The 25,902-nt window shown below is 40.0% G+C and overlaps 1 protein-coding gene across 41 annotated transcripts in view; it reads right to left on the bottom strand.

Moving 5' to 3' along the window:
* The window catches only part of RIMS1 (regulating synaptic membrane exocytosis 1), a 490,703-nt gene that overhangs the window by 190,399 nt on the left and 274,402 nt on the right, over window positions 1-25,902 (bottom strand). For all 41 annotated transcript variants that reach the window (XM_074947969.1, XM_074947975.1, XM_074947977.1 and 38 more), the window contains 6 exons: window positions 18,057-18,124; window positions 16,347-16,457; window positions 13,502-13,601; window positions 9,909-10,032; window positions 3,026-3,072; window positions 252-364 (listed from right to left, as the gene is read on the bottom strand). In XM_074947969.1, coding sequence (XP_074804070.1) covers window positions 252-364; window positions 3,026-3,072; window positions 9,909-10,032; window positions 13,502-13,601; window positions 16,347-16,457; window positions 18,057-18,124 — 563 coding nt within the window. The remainder of the gene's footprint in view (window positions 1-251; window positions 365-3,025; window positions 3,073-9,908; window positions 10,033-13,501; window positions 13,602-16,346; window positions 16,458-18,056; window positions 18,125-25,902) is intronic.

Raw genomic sequence — 25,902 nt, 5'->3', positions numbered from 1 at the left:
AAAATTATATGAAGTAATGTTCATATAATCAAAAAGGTGTCGTTGAACAGAATAGACGTTCCAAGAATATAACTCTTCATATGTCCTACACAGAGATGAAACAGAAAGAGCAGCAGAAAACTGATTATTTGCTTAATAATAGATTATCCATGTTATGTAACATAGCCAGATATTTCTCAATACTCACAGAAACAAACAAAATATACTGTAACAGATAAATGGTATTCCCTCTGGGTATAATATACACTTACAGAAAGCTGGCCTGGTAGGACTTGTGGTGCGTCTTTTAGAGCTCCAGGACTAGTTGGAGAAATAACAGAAATAGAAGGCCTTTCCATCTTCTGAGATTCAAAAGAACTTGAACCTAAATGAATGAAAGAAACAAGAAACAATGAAAGACCTAGAACTGATTTCAAGCCAATTTTATTAGATCTGTGAATTACTTTGGTTTTCTAACTATTCAAGGCTGGTTTATACGCAGAGTTTCATCAGTTTATTTTAAAGTATGATTTTAAACTTATTTTAAACTTATTTAGTTAAGCTGGTGCAAAAAGCTGTGTGGACACTCCTATTTCAGTTTAAATCAGTCAAATTTTTGTTTAGGTCAAGTAAATTAGGAACAGGTTTAAGCTAAACAGAAATAAGAGTATCCATATGGGTTTGCACCAGTTTAACTAAGCAAGTGCAAGCTATTGTGTAGACAAGATCTCACTTCTACCTACATTTTGGAATCTCTTATGTGAAATAAACTATCAGGTGCCCCTCACTTCCAGTGGAAGCTGCTTTCTTTCAGGTGTGCCTTATTAAAGGCTTCTACTCTCCTGCTGTAAAAAAACCCACCCCCATGAGGGGAGTGGCTATCAGTGTACTGGTGCACTATCTACACTGCCACTCTACAGCGCTCACAGTTGCTTTGCTCGGGGGGTGCTTTTTCACACCCCTGAGTGAGAAAGTTTCAGTGCTGTAAAGTGGCAGTGTAGACAAGGCCTAAGAGACTCACAGAGGGGCACATTCTGGATCAGATAGGGAGAGATGTGGTCTAGGAATCTGAACAGGGGAAGGGCAATCAGAGATGGCCAGCCCTCTGTGGAGATAGAGGTGGTTAGGGACTATTTAGAAAAGCTGGACGTGCACAAGTCCATGGGGCCGGACGAGTTACATCCGAGAGTGCTGAAGGAATTGGCGGCTGTGATTGCAGAGCCCTTGGCCATTATCTTTGAAAACTCGTGGCGAACGGGGGAAGTCCCGGATGACTGGAAAAAGGCTAATGTAGTGCCAATCTTTAAAAAAGGGAAGAAGGAGGATCCTGGGAACTACAGGCCAGTCAGCCTCACCTCAGTCCCTGGAAAAATCATGGAGCAGGTCCTCAAAGAATCAATCCTGAAGCACTTACATGAGAGGAAAGTGATCAGGAACAGTCAGCATGGATTCACCAAGGGAAGGTCATGCCTGACTAATCTAATCGCCTTTTATGATGAGATTACTGGTTCTGTGGATGAAGGGAAAGCAGTGGATGTATTGTTTCTTGACTTTAGCAAAGCTTTTGACACGGTCTCCCACAGTATTCTTGTCAGCAAGTTAAGGAAGTATGGGCTAGATGAATGCACTATAAGGTGGGTAGAAAGCTAGCTAGATTGTCGGGCTCAACGGGTAGTGATAAATGGCTCCATGTCTAGTTGGCAGCCGGTGTCAAGTGGAGTGCCCCAGGGGTCGGTCCTGGGGCCGGTTTTGTTCAATATCTTCATAAATGATCTGGAGGATGGTGTGGATTGCACTCTCAGCAAATTTGCAGATGATACTAAACTGGGAGGAGTGGTAGATACGCTGGAGGGGAGGGATAGGATACAGAAGGACCTAGACAAATTGGAGGATTGGGCCAAAAGAAATCTGATGAGGTTCAATAAGGATAAGTGCAGGGTCCTGTACTTAGGATGGAAGAATCCAATGCACCGCTACAGACTAGGGACCGAATGGCTAGGCAGCAGTTCTGCGGAAAAGGACCTAGGGGTGACAGTGGACGAGAAGCTGGATATGAGTCAACAGTGTGCCCTTGTTGCCAAGAAGGCCAATGGCATTTTGGGATGTATAAGTAGGGGCATAGCGAGCAGATCGAGGGATGTGATCGTTCCCCTCTATTCGACACTGGTGAGGTCTCATCTGGAGTACTGTGTCCAGTTTTGGGCCCCACACTACAAGAAGGATGTGGATAAATTGGAGAGAGTCCAGCGAAGGGCAACAAAAATGATTAAGGGTCTAGAGCACATGACTTATGAAGAGAGGCTGAGGGAGCTGGGATTGTTTAGTCTGCAGAAGAGAAGAATGAGGGGGGATTTGATAGCTGCTTTCAACTACCTGAAAGGGGGTTCCAAAGAGGATGGCTCTAGACTGTTCTCAATGGTAGCAGATGACAGAACGAGGAGTAATGGTCTCAAGTTGCAATGGGGGAGGTTTAGATTGGATATTAGGAAAAACTTTTTCACTAAGAGGGTGGTGAAACACTGGAATGCGTTACCTAGGGAGGTGGTAGAATCTCCTTCCTTAGAGGTTTTTAAGGTCAGGCTTGACAAAGCCCTGGCTGGGATGATTTAACTGGGAATTGGTCCTGCTTCGAGCAGGGGGTTGGACTAGATGACCTTCTGGGGTCCCTTCCAACCCTGATATTCTATGATTCTATGATTCTATGGGAAATTATGACTCCCTCTGCAGCCTCTGGCAACTTCCTTACTTAATTCCTCTGCCTCATCTTTCTCATAGGTAAAATGAGAATAATAATAGTTACCTTTCTTACAGTGCTGATCTAGAAAGATTAGACAGTCTGGGACCACGAAAAATGCTGTATCCACATGGTATTAACACCACATGGACTTTCATTGTTACTGTGGAAGAAAGCATTAAAATACAGCCTAGATTTGAACTATATAATATTGATTCTAGTTTTACACAATGATACAGGAAACAGACAGGGTTTTTAATGTAAAAATATTTTTGCAATATGTGTGCAGATAAAAACAAAGCGTATACTTACTAGACTCTAATGGAGGATGGGAACTCTCAGGAATCCTTGGAATGTCACTAAAAAAGACATATACAAAAAATAATAAGAAACAATTGAACTGCTGCTCCACAGTACTAAACAGACACAGTTAACTACAAAGTTTCTGGCACACCTTTTTCGGACATCTGTTAGTTTTTGTTTTAATGTGTTTGTCAATATGTGGTAAGGAAGGAGAATTATTTCAGGACAGCTTGCCACTGTTTACTAATGTGCATGAAAGCTTTAATCCCAAAGAAGACTTTTTTCAAATGATGAATAAAAACAAACCATGGTCACTATAATGTTAATATTGTAGTTGGAGGTTACAAAATATTTTTACAACCAAAACAGCAAAAGTGTTTTGGAAATGAGACGTCTTATGGCTACTGAAGCTCACTTCTTTTCTGGTCAAATCAAAACAACATAGATTGTAAAACTCACTAGTAATTTTTATACACACGTCTCAAGGAGTTTGATGAATGAAACTGATGAAAATGTCTTATGACAATAAAGAGAAAAAGCAGATAACATGAGCAATGTTAAATAAACAAAGAAAAGGATAACAACGTATTACTTCAAAGACTATAAATATGAACATGCAACATATTGCAACTGAATATACACAGACATACAGACACATACACACACCCACACAGAAAAAGAGTGGATCAAATTCTGATCCAGTTACATGAGTGTAAATCCAGAGTAACCCCACTGACATCAGCTTTACAGTGGCTGTCAGAATCTGGCTGTTATTAATATTTGGCCCTGTAGTACTATTTCCAACAATCTCCAAAAATACATTCCAGGAGTAAGAAAGGAAATAAATTTCTTCAATGAGTCACTTAAAAAAAAGATTAAACACTCATAATACAATCCAAACCACAAACTGCAATACAATTTACAGCTAAAATTTGCAAAAAGTGAAGTCTAAAGTTAAGGCACTATCCCCTTATTTAGAGTTTTCAGGTGAAGTGCTGAAGCTAATGAGAGTTGCCACATATGCAGCACTTTTGAAAATCAGGTAAATTCCTCTGGAATTTTCTTAGGAGCTTAAGGGAACTGATAAACAAGTCCCACTGAATTTCAATAAGTGTTGGCCATCTAACTCCCTTAGGTTCCTTTGAAAATTCTAGCTCCAGTACCTAATAATTGATTCAGGAGCCTAACTTTAGGCTCTTATTTTTTTTTAAATCTTGGTCTATATGACAGACAAAAAACAAAACCAAACTCCAGAGCTATTAGTGAGTATCTCAGTTCAGCTTACATCTTATGTTATAGTGTATGGAAATGTTTTCCTGTGGCTTGCCTTTGCAGTTCAAGAATGATGTGGTCACCTCAAAACTCATGGAAATAAAGTCATGGAAACAGCATTTTCCATTCTTTAGTGTATTTCTGGTTTGCTAAACTACAGACACAAATGCATCATTGAGATTTTGTTAGACATTCTATAGCCAAGGCTGAGTTGATGTCTTCCATTTAAAGCAGTATTTCAATCTTTTTATTTAACATGGAACTTAGCATATTTAACCACCAAACCTGCAGCACTTACTCAACAGATCCAAACTGATTTTTATACAGGTAATATATTAACTTAGTTAATGTTTTTTCCCATTCCAAACATTTAAAAATACTCCCAATTGAAATGTAGCTTTGTTTATATTACAATAACACCTAGACATTTAAATAAGGACCCCATTGTACTAGGCTGAAAACATGGTCCTGTATGAAAACATGGTCCTTGCCCTGTATCTAAAATGACAAGTTATATAGGAGAGGGTAGGGAGCGAGTTATATTATCGAATATACACATTTCCCTTTTTTTCCTTTACCGTCAAGTGATAACCGTCACAAATTGGCTGATCTCTGATAGGCTTCCGAGCAAAGGTGAGTCTGAAGGGAAGATTTAAAGGAGGGAAAAGTGCAATGTGGAAGAAGGCACAAATACGTTTGTATCAGATATTACAAAAATGGGTGGTGAAGGCTGGAATTACCTGGAGCAGTAGAGGCAGGAGGACTTGGCAGGAGACACAAGCACTTACAAGAATTTTAGATAGATAGATAGATAGATAGATAGATAGATAGATAGATAGACTTCACTGATTCTTACAGGCTGATTCTTATTTACATTAAAGCCACTTTGCACTGTCAGAGTAGTTAAATGTCAGAGTGGTTACACTATCTAAGTATAAAATGAGAATGAGAATCAGCCCTTATGGTTTACAAGAAGAAAATCGAATAAGACAGTGAAGTTGAGGGGAAGACACAAGCCAAGGGTTAAAGAGCAGAGAGGAGGGCTTAAAGGGGGTTAAAGAAGATAACAGAGAACTGGTCTTTGGAGACAGGCTATGAAACTGGGGAGTGGGAGAAATAATCATACCTTCTTTGTTTAAAACTGTACATTCCAGGCAGAAAACGCTTTAATTTTAAGCCACCTTTGGGCCCACCCCCCAAATAAACCTGGGCTGCTCTGGGGGCTGAGACATCCCTTGCATAATTTAGAGAGTCTTCAGGGCTGCTGTGTCCCTGCCCCTGACATGCTGTTCCTGCCCCCAGCCTTATTCTGGCACCCTGCTCATGTTCCTTGGCATGTGGCATGTTCCTTACACCAGAGCTTGTAAGCGAGGCACAGAAAAGAAGCTAATGGCTGTCTTCTGCAGTTCTTGTGCCAGGGGAATCCTTCTCCCACAGCTGGAACTAGCATTTTAGAGCCCCTTTACACTGCTCTGTCCCTTGTTCTTGGTGGAAGAGCGCAAGAGTGGGGGGTCAAGACCTCACCCCAGGAATCTAGGCGATGCATTTAAAGAGTACAATTTCCGCAAGGTTTACCTGAGACTGAATGGGCAACAGTTCTCTGGCTAGTAAAACAAATGTGGCATCCTGTGTTTCTTTATAGTTTAAAGGCCATTTCTGCAGAGAAGTATGATTGACTGTTGTCACTGGACAATGTGGCCAGCGACAGACACCAGGTTATGGTGCTCTTACTGCAGGGATTTGAGGAACCAGCTAAGAAATCATCTTTACTTGGAATCCGTACAAAATTCTGTACTGACACATGACATGACATTTATTAATGACTAGCATGTATATAGTATAGTCTGTGAATCTGATTGTGTGACTCTTGGCCATGGAAGACATTACTTATTTATATAGGTATAAAGGACGTGAAGTCACTGCACATGAAAATGGATAATAATGGATTACCACTACTGGTCTTCAAGAAATAATAATATATGGCGTGCTATTAAGGATAAAATTACAATTTCAATGTCAACCCATATTTAATACAGCGTATCATTATTATTATTACTTGTCCAGAGGCACCAGTCAGGATTGGGAATTTTTTGGTGCTGGTTGCTTTACAAACATATAGAAAGACAGGATCCCTGTCCTGAAGATTTTACTATATAAGAAATTAGATTAAATTGTGTATTAAAGAAAGGAAGATCTCTATTAATAGCTGAATACTAAGATTCACTTTCATGAGTTTGGAGTCACCACATAATTCAGGTGGCAAAGCAAAAAAGAAGCTACAAGAGACTAGCAATCTGTCGTCTAAAAGCAAACAACAATAATAATGTTCTTCCTATACTACAGTTTATTTCAAATGTAGCATTTAAGAATTAAGGAAAATAATTATTTTTATGGTGCAATGTTCTTTGTTAGCCTTTATCAAAATTTCTTCTGTTGTAAATTGTGTGTGATTGACCATTTAAAAAATGACAGACAGGTCAATCTCGCTCTGAGTGAAGTCAATGGAAATTTCTCTTTTGACTGCAATGGGTGCACAATCAAGTCTTTAATGAAGCCTTTCATTTCAAGTTATATGCTCCAGTCCATTTGTGACATTTATTTGTTCTTTCCAGTTATTAGTGCCAGTAGGAAATAGCTGTAAGTAGTGAAATGTCAGGAATGAATTATTACAGCAGAAGGACATTTCTAGGTAGTGTGTCAAATCCTACTCTGATTTAATAATATAGTAATACTGAAACCTCTCATATGAATACTCATATGATTAAAGTGAGCAGGATTTGGTCTATAATATTACTGCAAGAAAATATCCATTGATCAAACCATATGTTGAAGCAAATAATCACATTTGGGTTCTACTATTCACAAGTGCAATAAAAACTGTCATGTTCAACACTAGAAGATCTAAAGAGGTACATTCCTGACATTAGTAAAAAAAAATTTACAGTGGGCTTAGTATGATACTTTCAGTATTGCATGTACTTTGAATCTAATTACTCAGCAATTGTACTTTATGTACAATTCTTCTTCAAGAAAACTTTACTGAACATTTTCAGTTGTACTTTAACGCTTTTGAAAGTTATTATAACTACCTCATTTACTCATCTACTCTATTGGTCAGTTATCTTACAAATTATTAACCATACGTAATGCAGTACTTAAAATATGCCAGTGTTACTATCGCTAAAGCTGCACTATCTGCAAGTGCCAATTTAACAATATTCTATTACTTACTCAGCATCTTCTTTCTGTATTTCTGCCTTAATTGCTCAAGTCGTTTAATTATTTTGCACATTCTCCTCCACCCAAAACCACACTGAGGTCCAATCTAGGCCCAATGAAATACATACTGGTTTTGCTACATAGTTAAGTATGGGAAAGCTTGGACCTAAGACTAAAAATTTCAAAAACATTTGTTTGGTTTTGGTATTCTTACAAGTTAGAGTCTGATTCTACAGTCTTCACCTGGGCAAATCTCCTTATTAAAGTACATGGATGAGTTTGCCTGAATAAGAAATACAGCATCAGGTTTTTATATGTGCCGCAGTTACCATCATAATGCTGATTTCCGTCTCTGAGTAACAAATTCACAGTCAAGTTTTCACTTTCCATTTAAAAGGCCACTCTCAAGATGGCTGTCCAAAAATTTTTATCTTCTCTAACCTACTTTTTCTTGAAGTACCAATGTAGTACACCAATTTTGTGTAAGTACAGTCGTCTCCATTAAAAAAAAACACCTTCAACATCTACCAAATGTAGCCATCCCACATTATCACAGGTACATTAACAGCTGGTAAATACTAAACAATCATTCTATGTTAACTAAACCAGAGGTTTATTGTCAAGCACAGGCTGGAGAACCTTCTAGTAAGAATAAAGTGTTTCAAGCTTCTGACTCTAAAGATCATTATTGGATCTGAGACACATTTCAGATAAATTATGACATGGATGAAATCCGGAAATGTCAGATTGGGAAAAGAATGTACAATTTTGGAGAAAAAAACAGCTGGGCTTCTAACTAGAAGATTACTGCTAAAGCATTAGTGTTGAGTGCCATACAGAACACATATCACTGACATTTGGGCAAGTGAAATTCAGATAGGAAACTAAAGAAACATTTTCAAATTTTACTAAATTTTATCTGAAACTAAACTCTGACTGTTTGCCCACCTCTTGTTATTCCTGAGTAAAAAAAATTGAGACAAACCTAAATCCCGCCTGAGTGTGTATGCGGGGAGTCGTCAAGATTGTATTTGGGTGGCTAGCCAGAGACACAGCTCAGGCTGCCACAGCCATTCTGTTATTTTTCGGTGCTTGTTTGAGTAGAGCTAGCGTGTGTATGTCTACCCGAGCTGCGAATTACACCTCCTAGCTGCAGTTTAGACATACCCAGTTTGGTCACAGCTCTAGGACCAAACCCTACTAGTTTTACTTAAGCAAATAGTTTCACTGATTCCTTATGGGACTATTTGTACAATCTAGACAAGCAGAATTTGTCCCCCAAATTATATTATTTTGCAACTTCCAACTTGGATTTATATTAAATTCAGAATAATTTAATGTAAACTGTTATTATGAGAATGATTTTATAAACTAATGAACATAGATATTACACAAACACCTTTTAATGACAGTATCATTTATAATTACGGTAAAAAAATCTTGGAAATAACTTAGACAATAGAATGTTTAACTATAAATGGCACTCCTTGAATTCCTCATGAACTGATTTATTTCAAGTCATATGATGTTTAATGTTTACTGATGCCTGCTTCCAAGTCAGCAGTGTTCAGATAATTGATGTTACTGTGAATGAATCAAGTCTGAGAGTCTAATAAAGCAGGTCTTACTCAGGCACAGCTCCAACGCATTTTAATGGGAGTCTCACCTGAGTACCTCCTGCAGAATCAGGATCCAAGTTTCTCCTGTCAACATCATGGAAAATCCCAAAGGGACAAGACCCCTTGCAGATCAAGTGCCACCCAGACTGATCTCTGGCAAGGTCCTCAAGGTAGTCTATTCGGTTTATGTTCATTACTGGCTATATTTCCCCTTTGCCATTTGACAAATATGCTCTTTACTACTTTGTCTCGAAAATTTCTCCTTAATAGTGATATTACTGCAGCTATAGAACAAATCTAAGTTTGTAACAGGCAGTGAAGAAAATGGAGTATACAGATATAATGGAGTATACAGTATACAGTATAAAGAAAAGGAGTACTTGTGGCACCTTAGAGACTAACAAATTTATTTGAGCATAAGCTTTCGTGAGCTACAGCTACAGTAGAAAATGCAAAATGCATCCGATGAAGTGAGCTGTAACTCACAAAAGCTTATGCTCAAATAAATTTGTTGGTCTCTAAGGTGCCACAAGTACTCCTTTTCTTTTTGCGAATACACACTAACACGGCTGCTACTCTGAAACCTGAGATTATAAGTAAATGTTTCAAAAGGTAAATTTTCCTCCTATATTATAAGGTAATAACTTTCAAACTGACTAGTATGTTAACATATCAGAGTATTTTACAGCACTACAAATATATATAGATATGTATCAGTTTTTAAAAATCCTGCTAATACATGTAATTTACTCAACTTAAGAAGCACGTTTTTTTAACCTTACCCAATAGGCCTTGAAACAATAATTTCAACTTGAGGTTCTGATTTTGATTCTAAAATAATGTTGTAAACTTCTTCATTTGTAGCTCCAGGCAGGGGTTTACCATTCCATTCTAGAACTTCATCCCCTTGAATTTAAAAAGAAAGATATTTTTAATCTTATTGTCCATATTTTTTTTCACAAAAACAGCAAAACATATATAAAGTCAATGTATCTCTAAGCTACATTCCCTAAAATCAAAAATACTATTGTGAAGATATTAGAAAGAGTTTTTAAGACACTCTCAATACTCGTTTCCAAAACACTGCTATTACCTGCAAACAGTACAGTGTTTTCAATATTTCTTAAATAATATGGCAACCAGTATTGTGCCATGAAATGAAAGAAGTGTGCTACCTTTTGAGAGTCACTTTATTAACGAGAGCTGTGTATAATAAAGATAGGTTGATCTCCAAAAGTAACATATCTGATTGCCTAAGAGTTAAAACTTACAAATCATGAGATTTTTCAATGACAGTTATATAATATGTATTTAATATGACTTTGGTACCCAAAGGGTAGTCTTCATAGCCTGTACTAAATGAAACAAAAGATTAAAAGGTGATGGATGAGTCAGTGTCTCCTGGAAAGATAAAAGAAACAAGCTGATGTGAAATTGTTGGTTGAGAGTTAATCACTCTTTTAAGGTGTTCAGAGCTAGAATTCAAACATATACTTACAATGTATCTCTATATTTGTCAGTGTTACATCAAGAGGGAAACCTTAAAAATGTTTTCTAAAATAAGGTCAATATATAAAATTAATTCTCAGGAAACCATTAAATAAGTTTGCAATTACTAACAGGGCCAATCATAGGCAGTAATCAAAAGCAATACAAGGCAGACTGCATTTTGTTTTATTACTATTTTATTTAGTGATGATGACTTAGTATTTCTCAGATTCAGTCCTGTACCAATGACTCAGGTATGGTGTCGGGCTCTAACTGTGTTGCCAGAGGCCTTTGGATAAGATCTAAAGCAAGGCCTGAAAAACTGAGTTTGTTAAAAATCTAAAGGAATTCTTCATAAGATTAAAAGTCCATCCTAGTCAAACTTGATTTCAGATAATTACATTCTGCCTTCCACAATTCTATGTTCAACAATTACTATTCTTTCAACTCTGAGGAATCTGCAATTCAGGAGTAGACATAAAGATCACTGTGCAGAGTTTGTATATGTTTGTAAAGCACTTTGGGATCCTTTAGGATGTGAAATGTTATAGTACATTAATGAAGGAGTATTATCATTCAGCATTGCTGAAGTTAGTTTTCCTCTATCAAGTGGCGGGAAATAAACTGGGTTATTTATCTAAAACTAACTAGCAGCCTATTTAGTACAGCCAACCTTAATTCTGGCATTTCCTAATTTTTGAATGTTTGACTTTGCAACCTTAATAATGTTTTAATATAGATTTTGTGTGCATAAGTTCCTAGATTTTTTTTTAAAAAAAAGCAAACTGGAAAAAAATTATCTTGTGGCATTGTATTGACATTTGTATGTTCAGTAGCATGGTTGGACCCATTAGATCAGTGGTTCTCAACTGCTTACACATAGTGGGCCACATATGCAGCCCACAGTGTGTTACATGGACCACAGGGGCTGGGTGCCAGGGCAGCAGCAGCCCCAGCCTCAACCTTCCCTATGCGGGACGGCCGGCTGCCCACCCTGGACACTGGGGCCAGAAGGCTACCCCGGACACTGGTCCCCGACATGTAGCTGCCCAGACCCTGGACCCAGTGGGGCCAGGTGGCTTCCCCGGACCTCCGTCACATGGCTGCCCAGCAGCCCCGACACCCCCTCTGCATGGGCTGGGCCGGCTGCCTCAGACCTGGAGCTTGCAGGGGCCTGGCGGCATCCCTGACCCCCACCAGGTGGGGCGGGCCGGCAGCGCCGGAGCTTGTAGGGCTGGACAGCTGCGACGGATCCCCAGAGCTCACAGGGCCGGCTGGGAACCCTGGATCCCCAACCCCATTGGGCTCGCTGGCAGCCCTGACCCCTCCGCGCCGGGCGGCGCAGCAGCTGGGCATGGGGCGGGCTGGCTGCTCCAGACCCCAACCCTGCAGGGCTGGCTGGGACCCCCGGAGCCCTCACCCTGTGGGGCTGCCAGCAATACCTTACCCCGTGGGGCCCACTGGCAGCCTCCACCCTGAACTCCCGCCACACAGGGCATGCCCAGCCGGACCCCTCGGTGCTGGGCAGCAGGGCAGCTCGGACACCCCTGTGCTGGGAACCCGGGATCTTGGGCACGGCCTTTCAGCTCTGTGCTAATTGGGCCAAATGCGGCCCATGGGCTGAGAACCGCTACTTTAGATCCACTGCACAGACCTCTGTCCATTAAGCTAATGGAGTAACTGATAACAGTAATAGGTTGTCATCCTCAATGTGGACCAGGACTAATGAGAGATGTGATGCACTGTCATTGGTTTTCACAGATACTTGCTGACAGAAAAGGAGTAGTGAGATTCAAGAATTTTTGGTTCCATTCCAGGCTTTGGAGGGCACAGACTTTCCTGCCAGTTCCCACCAAGTTTGACTCCTTCTGCCCTGTCCCCTCCAACCTGTCCCTCTCCCAATCTCATTTTCCTCACGTAGCTAGTCCCTGTCTCATGCTTCTCATCCCAGTCCCTTTACCTAGCAAGTCCTAGTCTCACACTTCCTGACTCTCCACTTACAGTCGCAGTCTACTTGACAGTTCCCAACTGCATGCAGCTACTTCTCACCAGTTTCCTTACCCAGCCAGTCCTCTGTTCACCCGTCCTGGCTCCTCATCCAAACTGTCTCTCCCCCGACTCGGCCTCTAATCCTCTCCCATCTGTCCCCACTATCTCCCAGGCTCTCTCCTCATCCAATTTCAGTGTCTGCCTATTCCCCTCCAGCTGCTTGTCCCAGTCTCTTTGCCTAGACACTCTCAGTTCTACCCCAGCATTCTGGTTCCTTGTCAGATCTGTCTCCTCTCTCCCTCATACCATCATCTCAGTCTCTTTACCCAGTCAGTCCAGGTCCCAATCTCAGTCTCTGCCTTTGCTCCCAGTCCCAGTTTCATTGCCAGCCAGCCCAGTCACCACTTTCCCCCTTAATTTCTGATCCCAGTTTCCCTCTTTCCCTTCTGCCAGCTGCCAATCTCAGAATTAAATCTAGGTGCAGTTCATTTTCAAGGCATTGCACTTTTTACTGTTTTTGTTCAGTTGTTTTTGTTCAGAGTATTACTTACAAATAATTTTCATGACAAAATGATTTTATTTGAGAAAATCTTTTCACTTTTTTCCTAAAACCATTCACTCTTTATTTTATTAATATTACTGGTGAAACTCAATGTTGATCCTTCAGCAGCTAATAAGTACCATATAGAATTTACACATATATCCAAGCAAAATGTAATTATGTAGTGATACAGTAGTCATGTTATTAAAACTGCCCACATTAACATGAAAAACATTTTTCATTATTTACAAATATTTATATATGAAAATTATCCACATAATACATAACATTAACAATTTCATTTTAGAAAGTCACAACAATAACATAAATTTGTCTAAGAATAGTTGATTTTATTACCTGCTCTTAGATGTCCCACCACATCAGCTAGACTACCCTTCTTTACTTTGGTAATGAAGGCACCAAGTCGTCCTAAATCTGTCATTTTTCCTCCAACAACCTGGATAATCATAAATTTATGTATTTTTAAACCACAAACTGGGCAACATATTAAGGAATATAATCTAAATAGTTTAGCTTGCATGGTTTATTTAATCACATTAACGTTATATTTAAAACTAGGGCCTCAGTCATTCACAATTAACTGTGTTGTTATTATCAATGGTATTTGTACATGGACTTCATGCTAAGGAGAGTGTCGTATAAAAAAAGGCAGAATTGTGTCACATTGAGAGTGAAGAGAGCTTGAAATTCCCTCTTACTTGCCTCTGAAAACACTAGTTTAATTAGTCTAATTCAGAATGTATAGCATAGCATTTCAAATATCAGAAATGATCAGTTGTGGGTTTTTTGAGACAATAATCAACAAAACGTGTTTTGTTCAAATCTATGGTTAACTCTTTGGGATGTGCAGAAACAGCAGATTGTAAGCATGGAAATGCCTTACAGAGCAGTCAGTATAGAAGTGCTAAAAAACCAATATTGTAAAAGTTGAAACTCTCAACTAAAAATGTATTGTGTACAGTATTAGGGAATACATGAGAACAGTACATCTAAATACAACAAATGGAACAATATCATTAGCAGCTAACAACAGACACTGACACCTTCATCAGAAGGCAGTAAAGATTTAATGAAAGAGAAAGTTAGGCAGAGGCACCAGACTTCTCCCATCCTCTGCCCAACAGAGATGATAGTGTCCTCCAAATAAGGATGCACAGTACATTGATGGAGAAAGTGACATGAGTCTCTTCAAAGGGACTCAGGCAAGGAGGAGTTCTAAAACCTCTTTCCTCTCAGCATACAGAAATTGCTGATTGTCTTATTAATGACATGGCCAGTTAATAAATAACATCAATACAAAAACCAAAGACATGTTGACATTTTTACAGTATGTGAATATGTGTAGCAATAAAACAGATTTTGCTTTTGTCCACAGTGGTCACTATCAATTCAGACATATTATCTAGGGCTGAGAGTCTCTATTTGGAATTTTAAAAATTCTGTCAAAATAAAAAACAATGCAATGACACAAGTTACACTACCTGCTCACAGTAAAAAAAAAATCTACACAAAGTACAAGCCTAAAGTTTTTTTAAAGCAATACAAAACCAATATTTTGATCATGCTGGTTTTACAGGTCATTTCTGAATGGCTGGGTTGTCCTAATGAATCTGTACAGCCTGTGGGTCTTCTCAGAAATATTCTGCGTAGAGTTTTATAATGAAATGCACTACAGTGTTCATTACCCACCAGTGTAGCAGCCATTGATAACATTTTATTTATTCACATTGCCACAGTGGTGGCTGATCTTAATTTTAGTACACTGATTTATACAATTGAATCTCAGGTAGTCTCCACTAGCCTTAAGGATGCAACAGGACACCCTGCTAAGCCTACCGGTGAGTCAATGATCTGTAGTACGGCACATAACAAATCAAGGTAAGACTCAAGAAAGCAACCGTAGAGGTTCCCTAAAAGAGGTTTCCTGTTTTGAGGCCTAAATCTTTAGCATTTTTCCTCCAGTTTAAAAAAAAAACCCAACTCGTTTCCAGTCAGGAAAAGTCAGCTTTAGATTTTGTTACTCTAAAATAACGTCTTAATTTTTGGGCCCAGGGTGAAACTGGGAAAAAGTCAGAACTCACCAGTTTTGCTACAGATGCAAAAATATTAAGAGAATTATATTAAACAGCATCACTGCTAGGTTTTGAAGGGCAGTTATTTAAGGTGACTTATCCAAAACTATTCAGATGCACTGTTATATACTGTGTGCAATTTGTGCTTCTTCCCAGCAGTGCAGATTTTAAACACTGATTTTGTGAATATTAGTGTCTAGATGACACTCATGAATGTGGAACATGAGATGAAGATTACACGATTGAAATGCATGTAGTAAAATCGGTAAATCCATGAATGCATTAGGATGTACTGTGTATGCTTGGAGAACAGACAGATGAATAGACTATGTTCTACCTCATGGCCTTCTAATCAAAACAGTTGTGTTCTTTTGCCATGGGTAAATAGGCCAATGTAAAAAAGGGATTAAAGAAGGTTTCCGCTGATAATATTTCACTTTAATTTTTCAATGCTTAACAAAGTCCGCCTGAGTTAGGGTGCATTTCCACTTCATCTTGCACAATTTTGGTTTAAAAAACAAAACAAAAAACACTTGAGGCTAAATCTTGAGCTTTGTTGAACACCTGCAACCTCAGGGTACTTGATGGTCCTAAGCATGCTTGAGGAGGCACTCAGTATCTGGCAGGCTCAGGATCTAAATTATAGAATTTCATGCCATGTTTTTTTAAATCTATCTATCTATCTAGTGTGTGTGTTTCTCCTGTATTTTATTTTTGTATGGTTTACAGAGAGACAGAGAAGGTGTTCTTATATCTGGGTAATATATACATACTGCAGTCATTATTCATGACAGATTAAATGGACACAATCAGATGCAGCTACTGTATGTTACATGGTCAAAGGCTGCACTGTCAATGGGGTTCTAGTACACATAAGGGAGTGGAGGGCAATATTTGATATATTTGCATCAATTCAGGATGCTGTCCAATGCACAGGGGGAAAAGCTATGTTCCACTCTTTTTTAACATAACTATGTAAAATTGGTCTCAAATGGCAGTATAATTGGAGATTTTTTGGATATCTATGATATGCTATAGTGTACTAAACTGTTATCTATCAGGCTAATGGAAGTTTCATTCATTTACAGCATAATCTTTGTAATACTTACTTTTAGCCCCAGTAATGCACCTGACTCTTTTGGCATGGTAGTTCTCTTGTTAAGAATAACACGTCCAATTAAGCGATCTCCCTCTTTAGATGGTTGCCACGTTACGGGATGCTATTAGAAAATATCAGTGGAAGCAAAAAAGTGGAAATCTCTTCCTGTTTTACACACACAAATAGAATCAGCTAAATTATTATGTCACAGTAGAGATAAATCCAACTAATCTTTGGCTGCATAATGTCTATGACAAAATTCTCTCTGTTATAATACTATAGTTAGGGCCTACCAAATTTACGGCCATGAAAAATGCATCACGGACTGTGAAATCTGGTCTCCTGCCATGAAATCTGATCTTTGGTGTGCTTTTACCCTATACTATACAGATTTCATGGGGGAGACCAGCGTTTCTCAAACTGGGGGTCCTGACCTAAAAGGGAATTGCAGGGGGGTCACAAGGTTATTTTCGGAGGGGTTTATGGTATTGCCACCCTTATTTCTGCACTCCCTTCAGAGCTGGACAGCTGGAGAGTGGTGGCTGTTGGCCGGACACCCAGCTCTGAAGGCAGCGTCCCACCAGCAGCAGCACAGAAGTAAGGGTGGCAACACCATACCCTTCCTCCCTTACTTCTGCACTGCTGCCTTCAGAGCTGGGCAGCTGGATAGTGGCAGCTGCTGACTGAGGGCCAAGCTCTGCAGGCAGCACCGCAGAAGTAAGGGTGGCAATAGAATACCAGGCCATCCTTACATCTAGGCTTCTGCTGGTGGTGGTTCTGCCTTCAGAGCTGGGCTCCCAGCCTGCAGCCGCTGATCTCCAGCTGCCCAGCTCTGAAGGCAGTGCCACCGCCAGCAGCAGCACAGAAGTAAGTGTAGCAGTACCAACAGCCCCCCTCCAATGAGCTTGCAACCCTCCCCTCCTCCCCCCGACAACTCCTTTTTGGGTCAGGACCCCTACAGTTACAACACTGTGAAATTTCAAATTTAAATAGCTGAAATCAAGAAATTTACTATTTTTAAAATCCTATGACCACGAAATTGACCAAAATGGACAGTGAATTTGGTAGGGCCCTAACTATAGTTCTTGACTCCTGCTTCATTAACTATTTACAATTACCCTTCTTCATTGTAAAATTATCTCAACACTCAAAATGTGTAAGTGCAGTTATAAAACAGATTTGAAGCTTAATGCATTTAAGATGTATTTCAGCTTGTAAAAATAAATGCATTACTTTGTATTCCATTATCTTGAAAATTCCTTTTAAAAAATAACAGTCCTGTAGAATAATATTTATGTTATTCAGCTGTTTCATATATGTTCATAATATAGTAAAAGTCTGATGAGCCTTTTCCCATTAGAGTCAAGGGCAAAAATTCTGCTGACATCACTGGTGTCTAACTGATAGCCTAGGCCCTAATGGATTGAAATACAATACCTCATTTGAAAAAAATCTCCATTTCAGATTAAATACTCAAGTTATTTTTCTAATATAGATTCAGATAGAAAATCTCTTCCTGATTTTGATTTTCACGATCTACAAACATTTTTTTCACATGTTTAGAACAAAGTTCTAATATCAGTGAGCATCTTACAAGACTGAAATTCATAATTTCATAGATTCTAAGATTAGAAGGCACCACTGTGACGCAAATGAAATAATTAACAAACCTCTTAACAATTTATTTCATACCTATAAACCTACATTGCCTATTTCTTACCGAACTAATAGGGGATGTCTCTCTACTGTGCCACGTGGCAGGATCCAGCCAGTAATAATCCAAGTCACCTGGAAGAATATGAATGGAAAGAAATGTGTAATCTCATACAAAGAGAAATGTCTGTGAATGCATCACCTGCATGCATGAATTTTAATGTACAACAATTCTATGAAGCAAATGCATAAATTATACCATGATTTGAATGATCTTCAATGTTTTAATTTAGGGACAACAATATATACCAACACTTCAAAAATAAAAATGTGTCACAGTACAAAGACCTTCAGTTTCTCAGTAGTTCACTGAATATCTGCTGCATGACCCAGCTTGACTTTCTGTGCTGCTGAAACCCACCTTCCAGTGATAAACGCTCCCTTTCATACCTCTCATCCTTACTGTGATGAACACACAGTGCCAGCCCTTTAACAAGCTAATTATGATTCTGGAGGAAGCTGCTACTAAAAAGAGACGTTTGGTTGCAGCTGACCCAGAGGAGGGGCCAACAGCAAACCACAAGAAGAAACTATGAAGAGGTGCCTGTGCACAATGATGATGAGTACTCTAGAGACACAGTTAGGGAAACACACAAAGGGAGCCAGCCATAAAGGAATGCAACACAGGCTACCAAACAAAGCAGCAGTACAGGCAGAGGAAATAATGCCAACACATTTAATTCAAAGTTGTGATTTTTATTTTTGTTCAGGACAGACAGAGGTGACATGCATTGTGTGTAGAGAGAAGAGACTACTGATGATGCACGCTGGAGCAATCATGAATCAATTGGGTGTTGTAGGGGAAACTCAGTGGATATGTTCGGGAGGACTTGGGAGCAAGTGCAGATTGGAATCACAGAACCAGTGTTTTGAGGGACTTTGAGGGAGAGGGGAGAGCATGCTGCATGCCCTGGGGATGAAGTGATGAAGGATGTATAAGCTCACAGGGGGCTGTGTAATGGGGAGGGCTGGAGAACAAATGACTTGGCAGTGTATTTTGACCAGCCAAATATGGAATGTGACTTTACGATGAGAGGGATGGCTGCAAAGGGTGTTGGGAAGGACTTGGGAAAATGAGACAGATTGGAATGGAACAAATGGGAAGAGAGAGCCTGATGCAATGAGAACAGAGCCTGGGTATGTTGTTTTTGTTTGTTTTTTCAACTTTTTTTTTTCAAAAGATCATTTCTCTTTTTTAAAACACAATATTTATATGCCCCCTGTACTCTATTACCTTTCATACCTTTGCATTATTATTACCCTTTGTGACAATATAGAGTATTATCAAAAGCAATAGTTGACGCCGAAAAGGGCAACTTATTCTAAACCATTTTTGAGACGCTAGTAGTATTTATATACCTGATCTTGGCGCCAAAGTAGACAATTTTTTAAGTTTAAATAAAACTGGTGATGTAAAGGAACAAATTAAAACTAGCCAATTTTAACATTTAACATGCAAATAAATAGCTAAAAGAAAACTGAACTATGTAAGCTAAATTCAGCCCTTGAAGTAACTGGAGTTGTCCCACCAAACAATTCATCTTTCACCAAGAGCTGAATTTGGACCTTTACTTTCATATGTGGCACATGGTCTCCCCTTAGTCTGGTGGTAACTCTTTGCTAGGTTTGGAAAAAAACAGCTCATTAAAGAAAGTTTAACATTACCTGCCTTCAAACATATATGCACATTATTTTCCTTGTGTTTTTAAATGATGACAATTCATGCCCCACAGTCTGTACTGGCAGAGGGTATACTGTGGAGAAAATCTGCACATACTTGTCCCGTGATATGCCTAGGCACGCTTTGGTGATTATTAAAAACCCTGTGGTGAAATCCTGGCCTCACTCAAGTCAATGGCAAAACTCACATTGACTTCAATGGGGTCAGGATTTCACTTCTAATATGTATTTTAATTCAGAAAATCCCAATCTACTTTTTAGACACACTTTAGACAAAATGCCTAGGTGCTTTTATTAACTTTTAGAAAGTATAACTATATAAGTGAAGAACACTTTTAGATCATTACTGTTACTGATACATAGAAATAAACATCCAAACAAAATGGGATATCAGTGACTGAAACAAAACCAAAAACTAAATATAATGTTAACAACAGTAACTTTTCTTACCAACAACAACAACATCAACAACAAAAACTTTATATTTTTATCTTCACATCTCAATGTGGCTTGTGTCATGTTTTATATACTGCATAATCCCATCACTAGGACTTGGGATTTCTCAAAACAATGTGTTCATTCAAATTGCTTTAACCGGAGCAATAAACCAGCCCAATACCAAGGGGTTACAAATCCCTACCATGAAATTATTTCATAACTTGTTAATACAATCTCAAATTTGTGTCTCGGTGACCTTCTTTTACTGTAACAAATGTTAAAAACTTTGTATAATGTAGTACATTTCTAACAAGTGTTAGCCATAGTATCAGACTACTGAAAAACTGAAGCTGCTGGACCACAAATTCCAATTCCTTCCTCACTTCCCCATGTCAGTACAATGTGTTTTATATATAGTTGGATTTTCAGTAAATTCCACACCTCAGAGTCCTCAAATGTCTATATACTGCATTTTTCTTAGTTTATTATGTCTATGGATTTCATTCTCTTACAGGTGTCTGGATGCCAATTATGTGGACTAAAAGAGGCAGGGGTCCTATGGAAAAAAATTGATGTGATCATGTAATATGCACAAGGGAGCTGAACGGAGGTTGTACCCCACCTTCCACTGCTATCCCACTTGGTTCCTGCCTGTGCCCACACTCCTATCTCTGTCCCTCTGCTCTTATCCTTCCTGCCCCGTCCCTCCCATCCCCAAGCTTCTGCTCATGTCTTCCTTCCTCCCCCCCCATCTCTCCTTCCTCCTGCCCTGACCATGACCTGGACTCATCTGCTCCTTCCCTCTCTCCTGTTCACCTCCTTGTGCTCTTGACCCTCTCCTGTGATGTTTCTATCTCCCCACCCAAGTGTTCTTCCCGCCTTTGCTCCTGGCCTTGCTCCTCCCTCTTGGCCTGCTCTTAATTCCCCTCAAAATCAAATACCTATCGCTTCCTGCTCCCCTTTGTCCAGCCTTTGTCCCCACCCCTCTCCTGTTTCTCACCTTCTGCATTTCAGTCAGGCTGCCTCCTCCTCCTCTACCCTGCGTGGGCACGAGCATGGAGACCACTGCTTGGGCGCCAGCAGGGGGATCCATTTCCCATGGTCAAAGTTCTTGTGCCCACTGCCACAGCAGCTTCTGGCAGCTGGGAAGAGGAGCAATTGCAGATAAAGTCCTGCTTAGTCCCTGCAGCTTGGGACAGAGCATGCCCAGAATAGATGGAATCTTCGGAGAATTTAGCTACCGAGTTCAAACAAGTCTCAACTGAGCATGGGCAAACTCCAATTTTTTTAGAGGCTTATAACTTGGCCATATTCTAGCAAGTTTTCACAGAGTAGATAAAAGGCCTGACATCAGAATCACCTCCTGCCAAATGTTAAGCCACTGGCCCCTAAAGCATGGAGGTGCTAAAGCTTCCCAACAAAACCATTGGAATATTTTTTTTAATATGGGCAAAGCAATACATTTTTACCAAACCTCATTCCCGAAAATATCTGAACTATTTTAATTAAAAATCCCCCCACCCTCAAAAAAAATATTCAGCCTGAGTCAGGCATCTGGAATGGAAAATTTCAGTGAACAGCTTATATTTGGGAAAGTTATAAGCAACTGAAAACATCTTATAAAGTATTCAGAAACCTAAACTACAACCTGGCACCTGTCCCATCTATAAGAATAGAACAGAATAGAATACAAGTAGTATTATGATTATAATTATATAATTATGCCAAATTATAAATAATACTAGCAACAGGACTTCCACCACATCCTATAAGAGAATGATAAATTTCTTACTTGATAATTTCCTTTCTCTTAGCAGTGTCTCCCACAATTTTGATACATATGGGCTATTACTCTCCTGTCTCTAATTTCCAGAGGCAGTTCAAAGGCTGTAGCTCAGCCTGTACTAACCGTGCCTTTTTCTCTGGCTTGCTGACAGATGATTCATTCCATAGCTGTGTAAAAACTCATAGAATATGATTAGTAACAATAACTTAAATGCCAAACAATAAACTATGTAGTGTTGGCTACAGCCTACAAGCACAACTGTCAAAATTAAACACTGTCCCTTGGTTAGGAAGAGAACCAGAGCGGGTAGAATTGTGGGAGACACTGCAAGCAGAAAGGAAATTATTGGGTAAGGAATTTACCATTCTGCAGCTCTGTGTCTCCCACAAATCTGATACATATGGGAAGTAGCGAGCAGTGAACAGCAGTAGGTAGGGAGAATTAAAGACAGAATGAAATAGGGAAGACCTCCCTAAGTTAATTGCCCAAAATTGTAAAGCTACTACTGGTCCACTGCCTGAAGCTTCCTGGCAAAGGAGGCCTCTGCAGAGGAAAGAAAGTCCATGTTACAGTGCCTGATAAAGGTGTTAACTAATGACCACCTTGCTGCCCTGCATTTCTCTGCAGTGGAAGCACAAGCTCCTTCTGCCCACAAAGTCAACATAAATATTGCAGAGTGCGCTTTGATGCCATCTGGACAGGAGTAACTGATGCCTCATATGTTTCTAAGATATACAGCTTGATCCATCTAGCTAGTATAGCCTGGATATCCTGAGCCGTGGGTACTTCAGATGAAAGGAGACTAACAAGGACCCCGATCTTGTTGATTTGGTGTGCTTGCTACAGATCGTTAGCGCTCTTCAAAATCTAAAGTGTGCCACAGCTTTACTGCTAAATGTGGTGGGTTTGGACAGAATGAAGGGAGGCATGGAAAGATGAATTAACCCTAGGCAAGAAAAATTCTGGAATTCTTAGCATCATCTTGTCATTATGGAACACACAATGAGGTTCCTGCATGGGTACAGTTGCCAGTTCAGAAACTTATCTAGCAGACATGATGGGAATCAGAAAACAGGTTTTGATGGATCGGTAGAATGAAAATATTGATATCATTGTTTCAAAAGGGAGTGGGAACATAAGAACACAAGAACGGCCATACTGGGTCAGATCCATGGTCCATCTAGCCCAGTATCCTGTTTTCCGACAGTGGCCAATGCCAAGTGCTTCAGAGGGAATGAACAGAACAGGTAATCATCAAGTGATCCATCCCCTGTCACCCATTTCCTGCTTCTAGCAAACAGAGGCTAGGGACACTTCACAGCATGGTTTTGCATCCCTGCCCATCCTGGCTAAGTGTGGGGCTTTTAACACCGGTGGTAGGCCTTACTTGGGAAAGATTGGTCTAACTACAGGTTTAGCCAGTCTGACTGCTCAAAGAAATCTGGATATCTGAGGGTTCTCTGTGAATAGGAGGTTATAGCTGACACGTGGCATGCTATAAAGTCCCTTATCTATACCTTCCTGAAGAAAGTTCAAGATAATTGGGATACCAGGATCCTTGGGATTATTGTTGTGTTCTTGACACCCTGAGCTAAACCTAGTCCAGATGGAGGAATAAGCCTTTATGGTTAAAGTTCACCTGGAGAAGAAGAGAGTTCCAGTCACTTCGGAAGATAATCCTGGCATGGTTAATTCTTCGCTCTCAATAGCCAGGCTGTCAGCTGCAGACAGACTGGGTCTGGATGGAGCAATGGTCTTTGGTAAAATATGTCTGGTTTACTGATAGCTACAATGGTGGTTCCAATTTCAGTTCTATCAGATCGGAAAACCATAGTCTCCTTGGCCATTGTGGAGCTAGCACTATCACCATTGCTGCTTCTTGCCTTATCTTCTGGATCACCTTTCCCAAAAGTGGAAAGGAAAGGAATACATATAAGAGTTCTTGTAACTATCTGAGGAAAGAGCACCCATCCCCAGGAATTTGAGAGTCTGCTTCCCTGGTGAAGTACATTGGCTGATTGCGTTCTTGTGACTGGCAAACAAGTCGACTGCCAGAAGGCCAAACTTCTGCAAAATCAGAGAGAAGACTTCCTGATTCAGGCACCACTCTGCCTTTTGGTAAAGTTCTCCTTTTATATGTATTGCTCCAATGGAAGGGAGAGATCTCACTGCCAATTCCATTATCTCCATTGCTTCTGTGTGTAGAATTATACTCTTTGTTCCACTTTGTTTTTTGATATACATCATACATATACATCATACATCATAGTCTATTTCCGTTCTCATGTGAACTTCCTTTGTGGAGGTAGTCAAGGAGCTCTTCTTGGTGTTTATCACAAATCTGCGTGCTTGAAACAGATCCAGTGTCCGCATTGTGGCACTACTTGCTGCTGCTTTGGTCAGAGTAATGATCAAGATGTCGTCTAGGAAGGGATCCAGGTGAGTGCTCTGAGACCTGAGTCTGGCTATTATTACCACCAGCATCTTAGTAAAAACCCTAGGGGCTGACAAAATGGGAGCATATAATACTGGTAGTGGGCTGTGCTGTACGCAAATCTCAGCAGTGTGTGGTGTGATGTCATAAGAGATGTGCATCTGCTAGATCCACAGAATGAAAAAGACATAGATGTTACTGTTGAAGCTAGGGTATCCATACAGAATCTCACCTTCTTCACCCATTTGTTGAGCTGCTTGACATCCAAGATGGCTCTGACGCTCCATATGCTTCTGGATGAAAAAAAATGAAAAAAAATGGAGCACAGTCCTAAGAATCTTTCTTCTGAGGAAACCCCTTATATTGCTCCTATTTCCAGGAGATGTGAGATTTCATTTAATATCAGCTCACATTTTATGGAGTCGCTTGGGATGGGGGATTGGATGAGGTGGGGAATTTAGTTCAAGGGAGTATCCACAACTCACTTCTCTTTCACCCATTTGTCTGTGGTCATTTGAGAGCATTCGCCTGAGAAGTGGGAAATTCTGTCTCCTAGATTCAGGTCTGGGTGGAGTCACATTCATTTATTGTGATGGTGGGCTATCAGAGGCAATGGATCCCCCTTGGGATTTTCCAACTGATCCCCAGTTCCAGGATTTTTACCTGATATACCTGTGCCTTTCCTCTGTTATCCTTGTTAGGATGGATGAAAGGAGCTTTTTTGTCTGTTGCTAGGTTTGTTGTTCCTCATTAGAGCACTGAGTTGGAAAGAGAGGGACTATCTCAGTTTGGCAGCGCTTTCTGTGACTATTTTGTCTAGTTTTTCCCCAAAGAGGGGAGAACCTGTGAATTTAAATTAGCACTGAATTTGTTTGGAGTGAGCGTCAACCTTTCAGGCACAAAGCCAGGTATGGTGTCTGGCTGCTGACATACATTCCATGGCCCCAGCTTAAAAATCTCTTAGCATCTTTTGAGGTATCTGTCACAAAGACTGTTGGTAGGGAAATTTTCTTAAATGCAGACTGCAAGTCAGGATGGCTCTTGCAAAGCATGTAGCTGCCAGAGACGCTCTAAGAGTAGCCAGCAAAAGCTCAAAGTCACTTCTAAGGGTAGCTTCCACCTTTCTACCAGTAGGATCTTTTGGGAAAGAAATCCCCTTCAGACTGGATTACCATATCCTCTGCTAGAGATGCCACTGCAGCATTGACCTTTGGTGTATCTGTAATGGCATTTTTTGGCTCTTGCAACTTGTAACATCTAAGTGCATGGCTACTTATACATTTACTGACATCAGGGGTTTCCTGTTTCTCTCTGCTCACATCCTGGAAGGATGAGTGCAGTCGGATTGCTGTCTCAGGTAAGGATTTAGAAGGCAAGTATTTCCCTTTATGCGTGTCATCTAGTGCCTGATCAGGTTAGATCTAGATTGTTGGTGCACCCTTTCTGCAGATGGTTTCAAACATTTCAGGGAAAAAATCCTGTGTTGCATTTTTCCATCTCCTGCTCAGAGCCTGA

This window comes from Natator depressus, chromosome 3 (genome assembly GCF_965152275.1).
Source record: "Natator depressus isolate rNatDep1 chromosome 3, rNatDep2.hap1, whole genome shotgun sequence".
In the NCBI taxonomy this organism is placed as follows: Eukaryota; Metazoa; Chordata; order Testudines; family Cheloniidae; genus Natator; species Natator depressus.
This window is presented reverse-complemented; position numbering and strand designations above follow the sequence as displayed.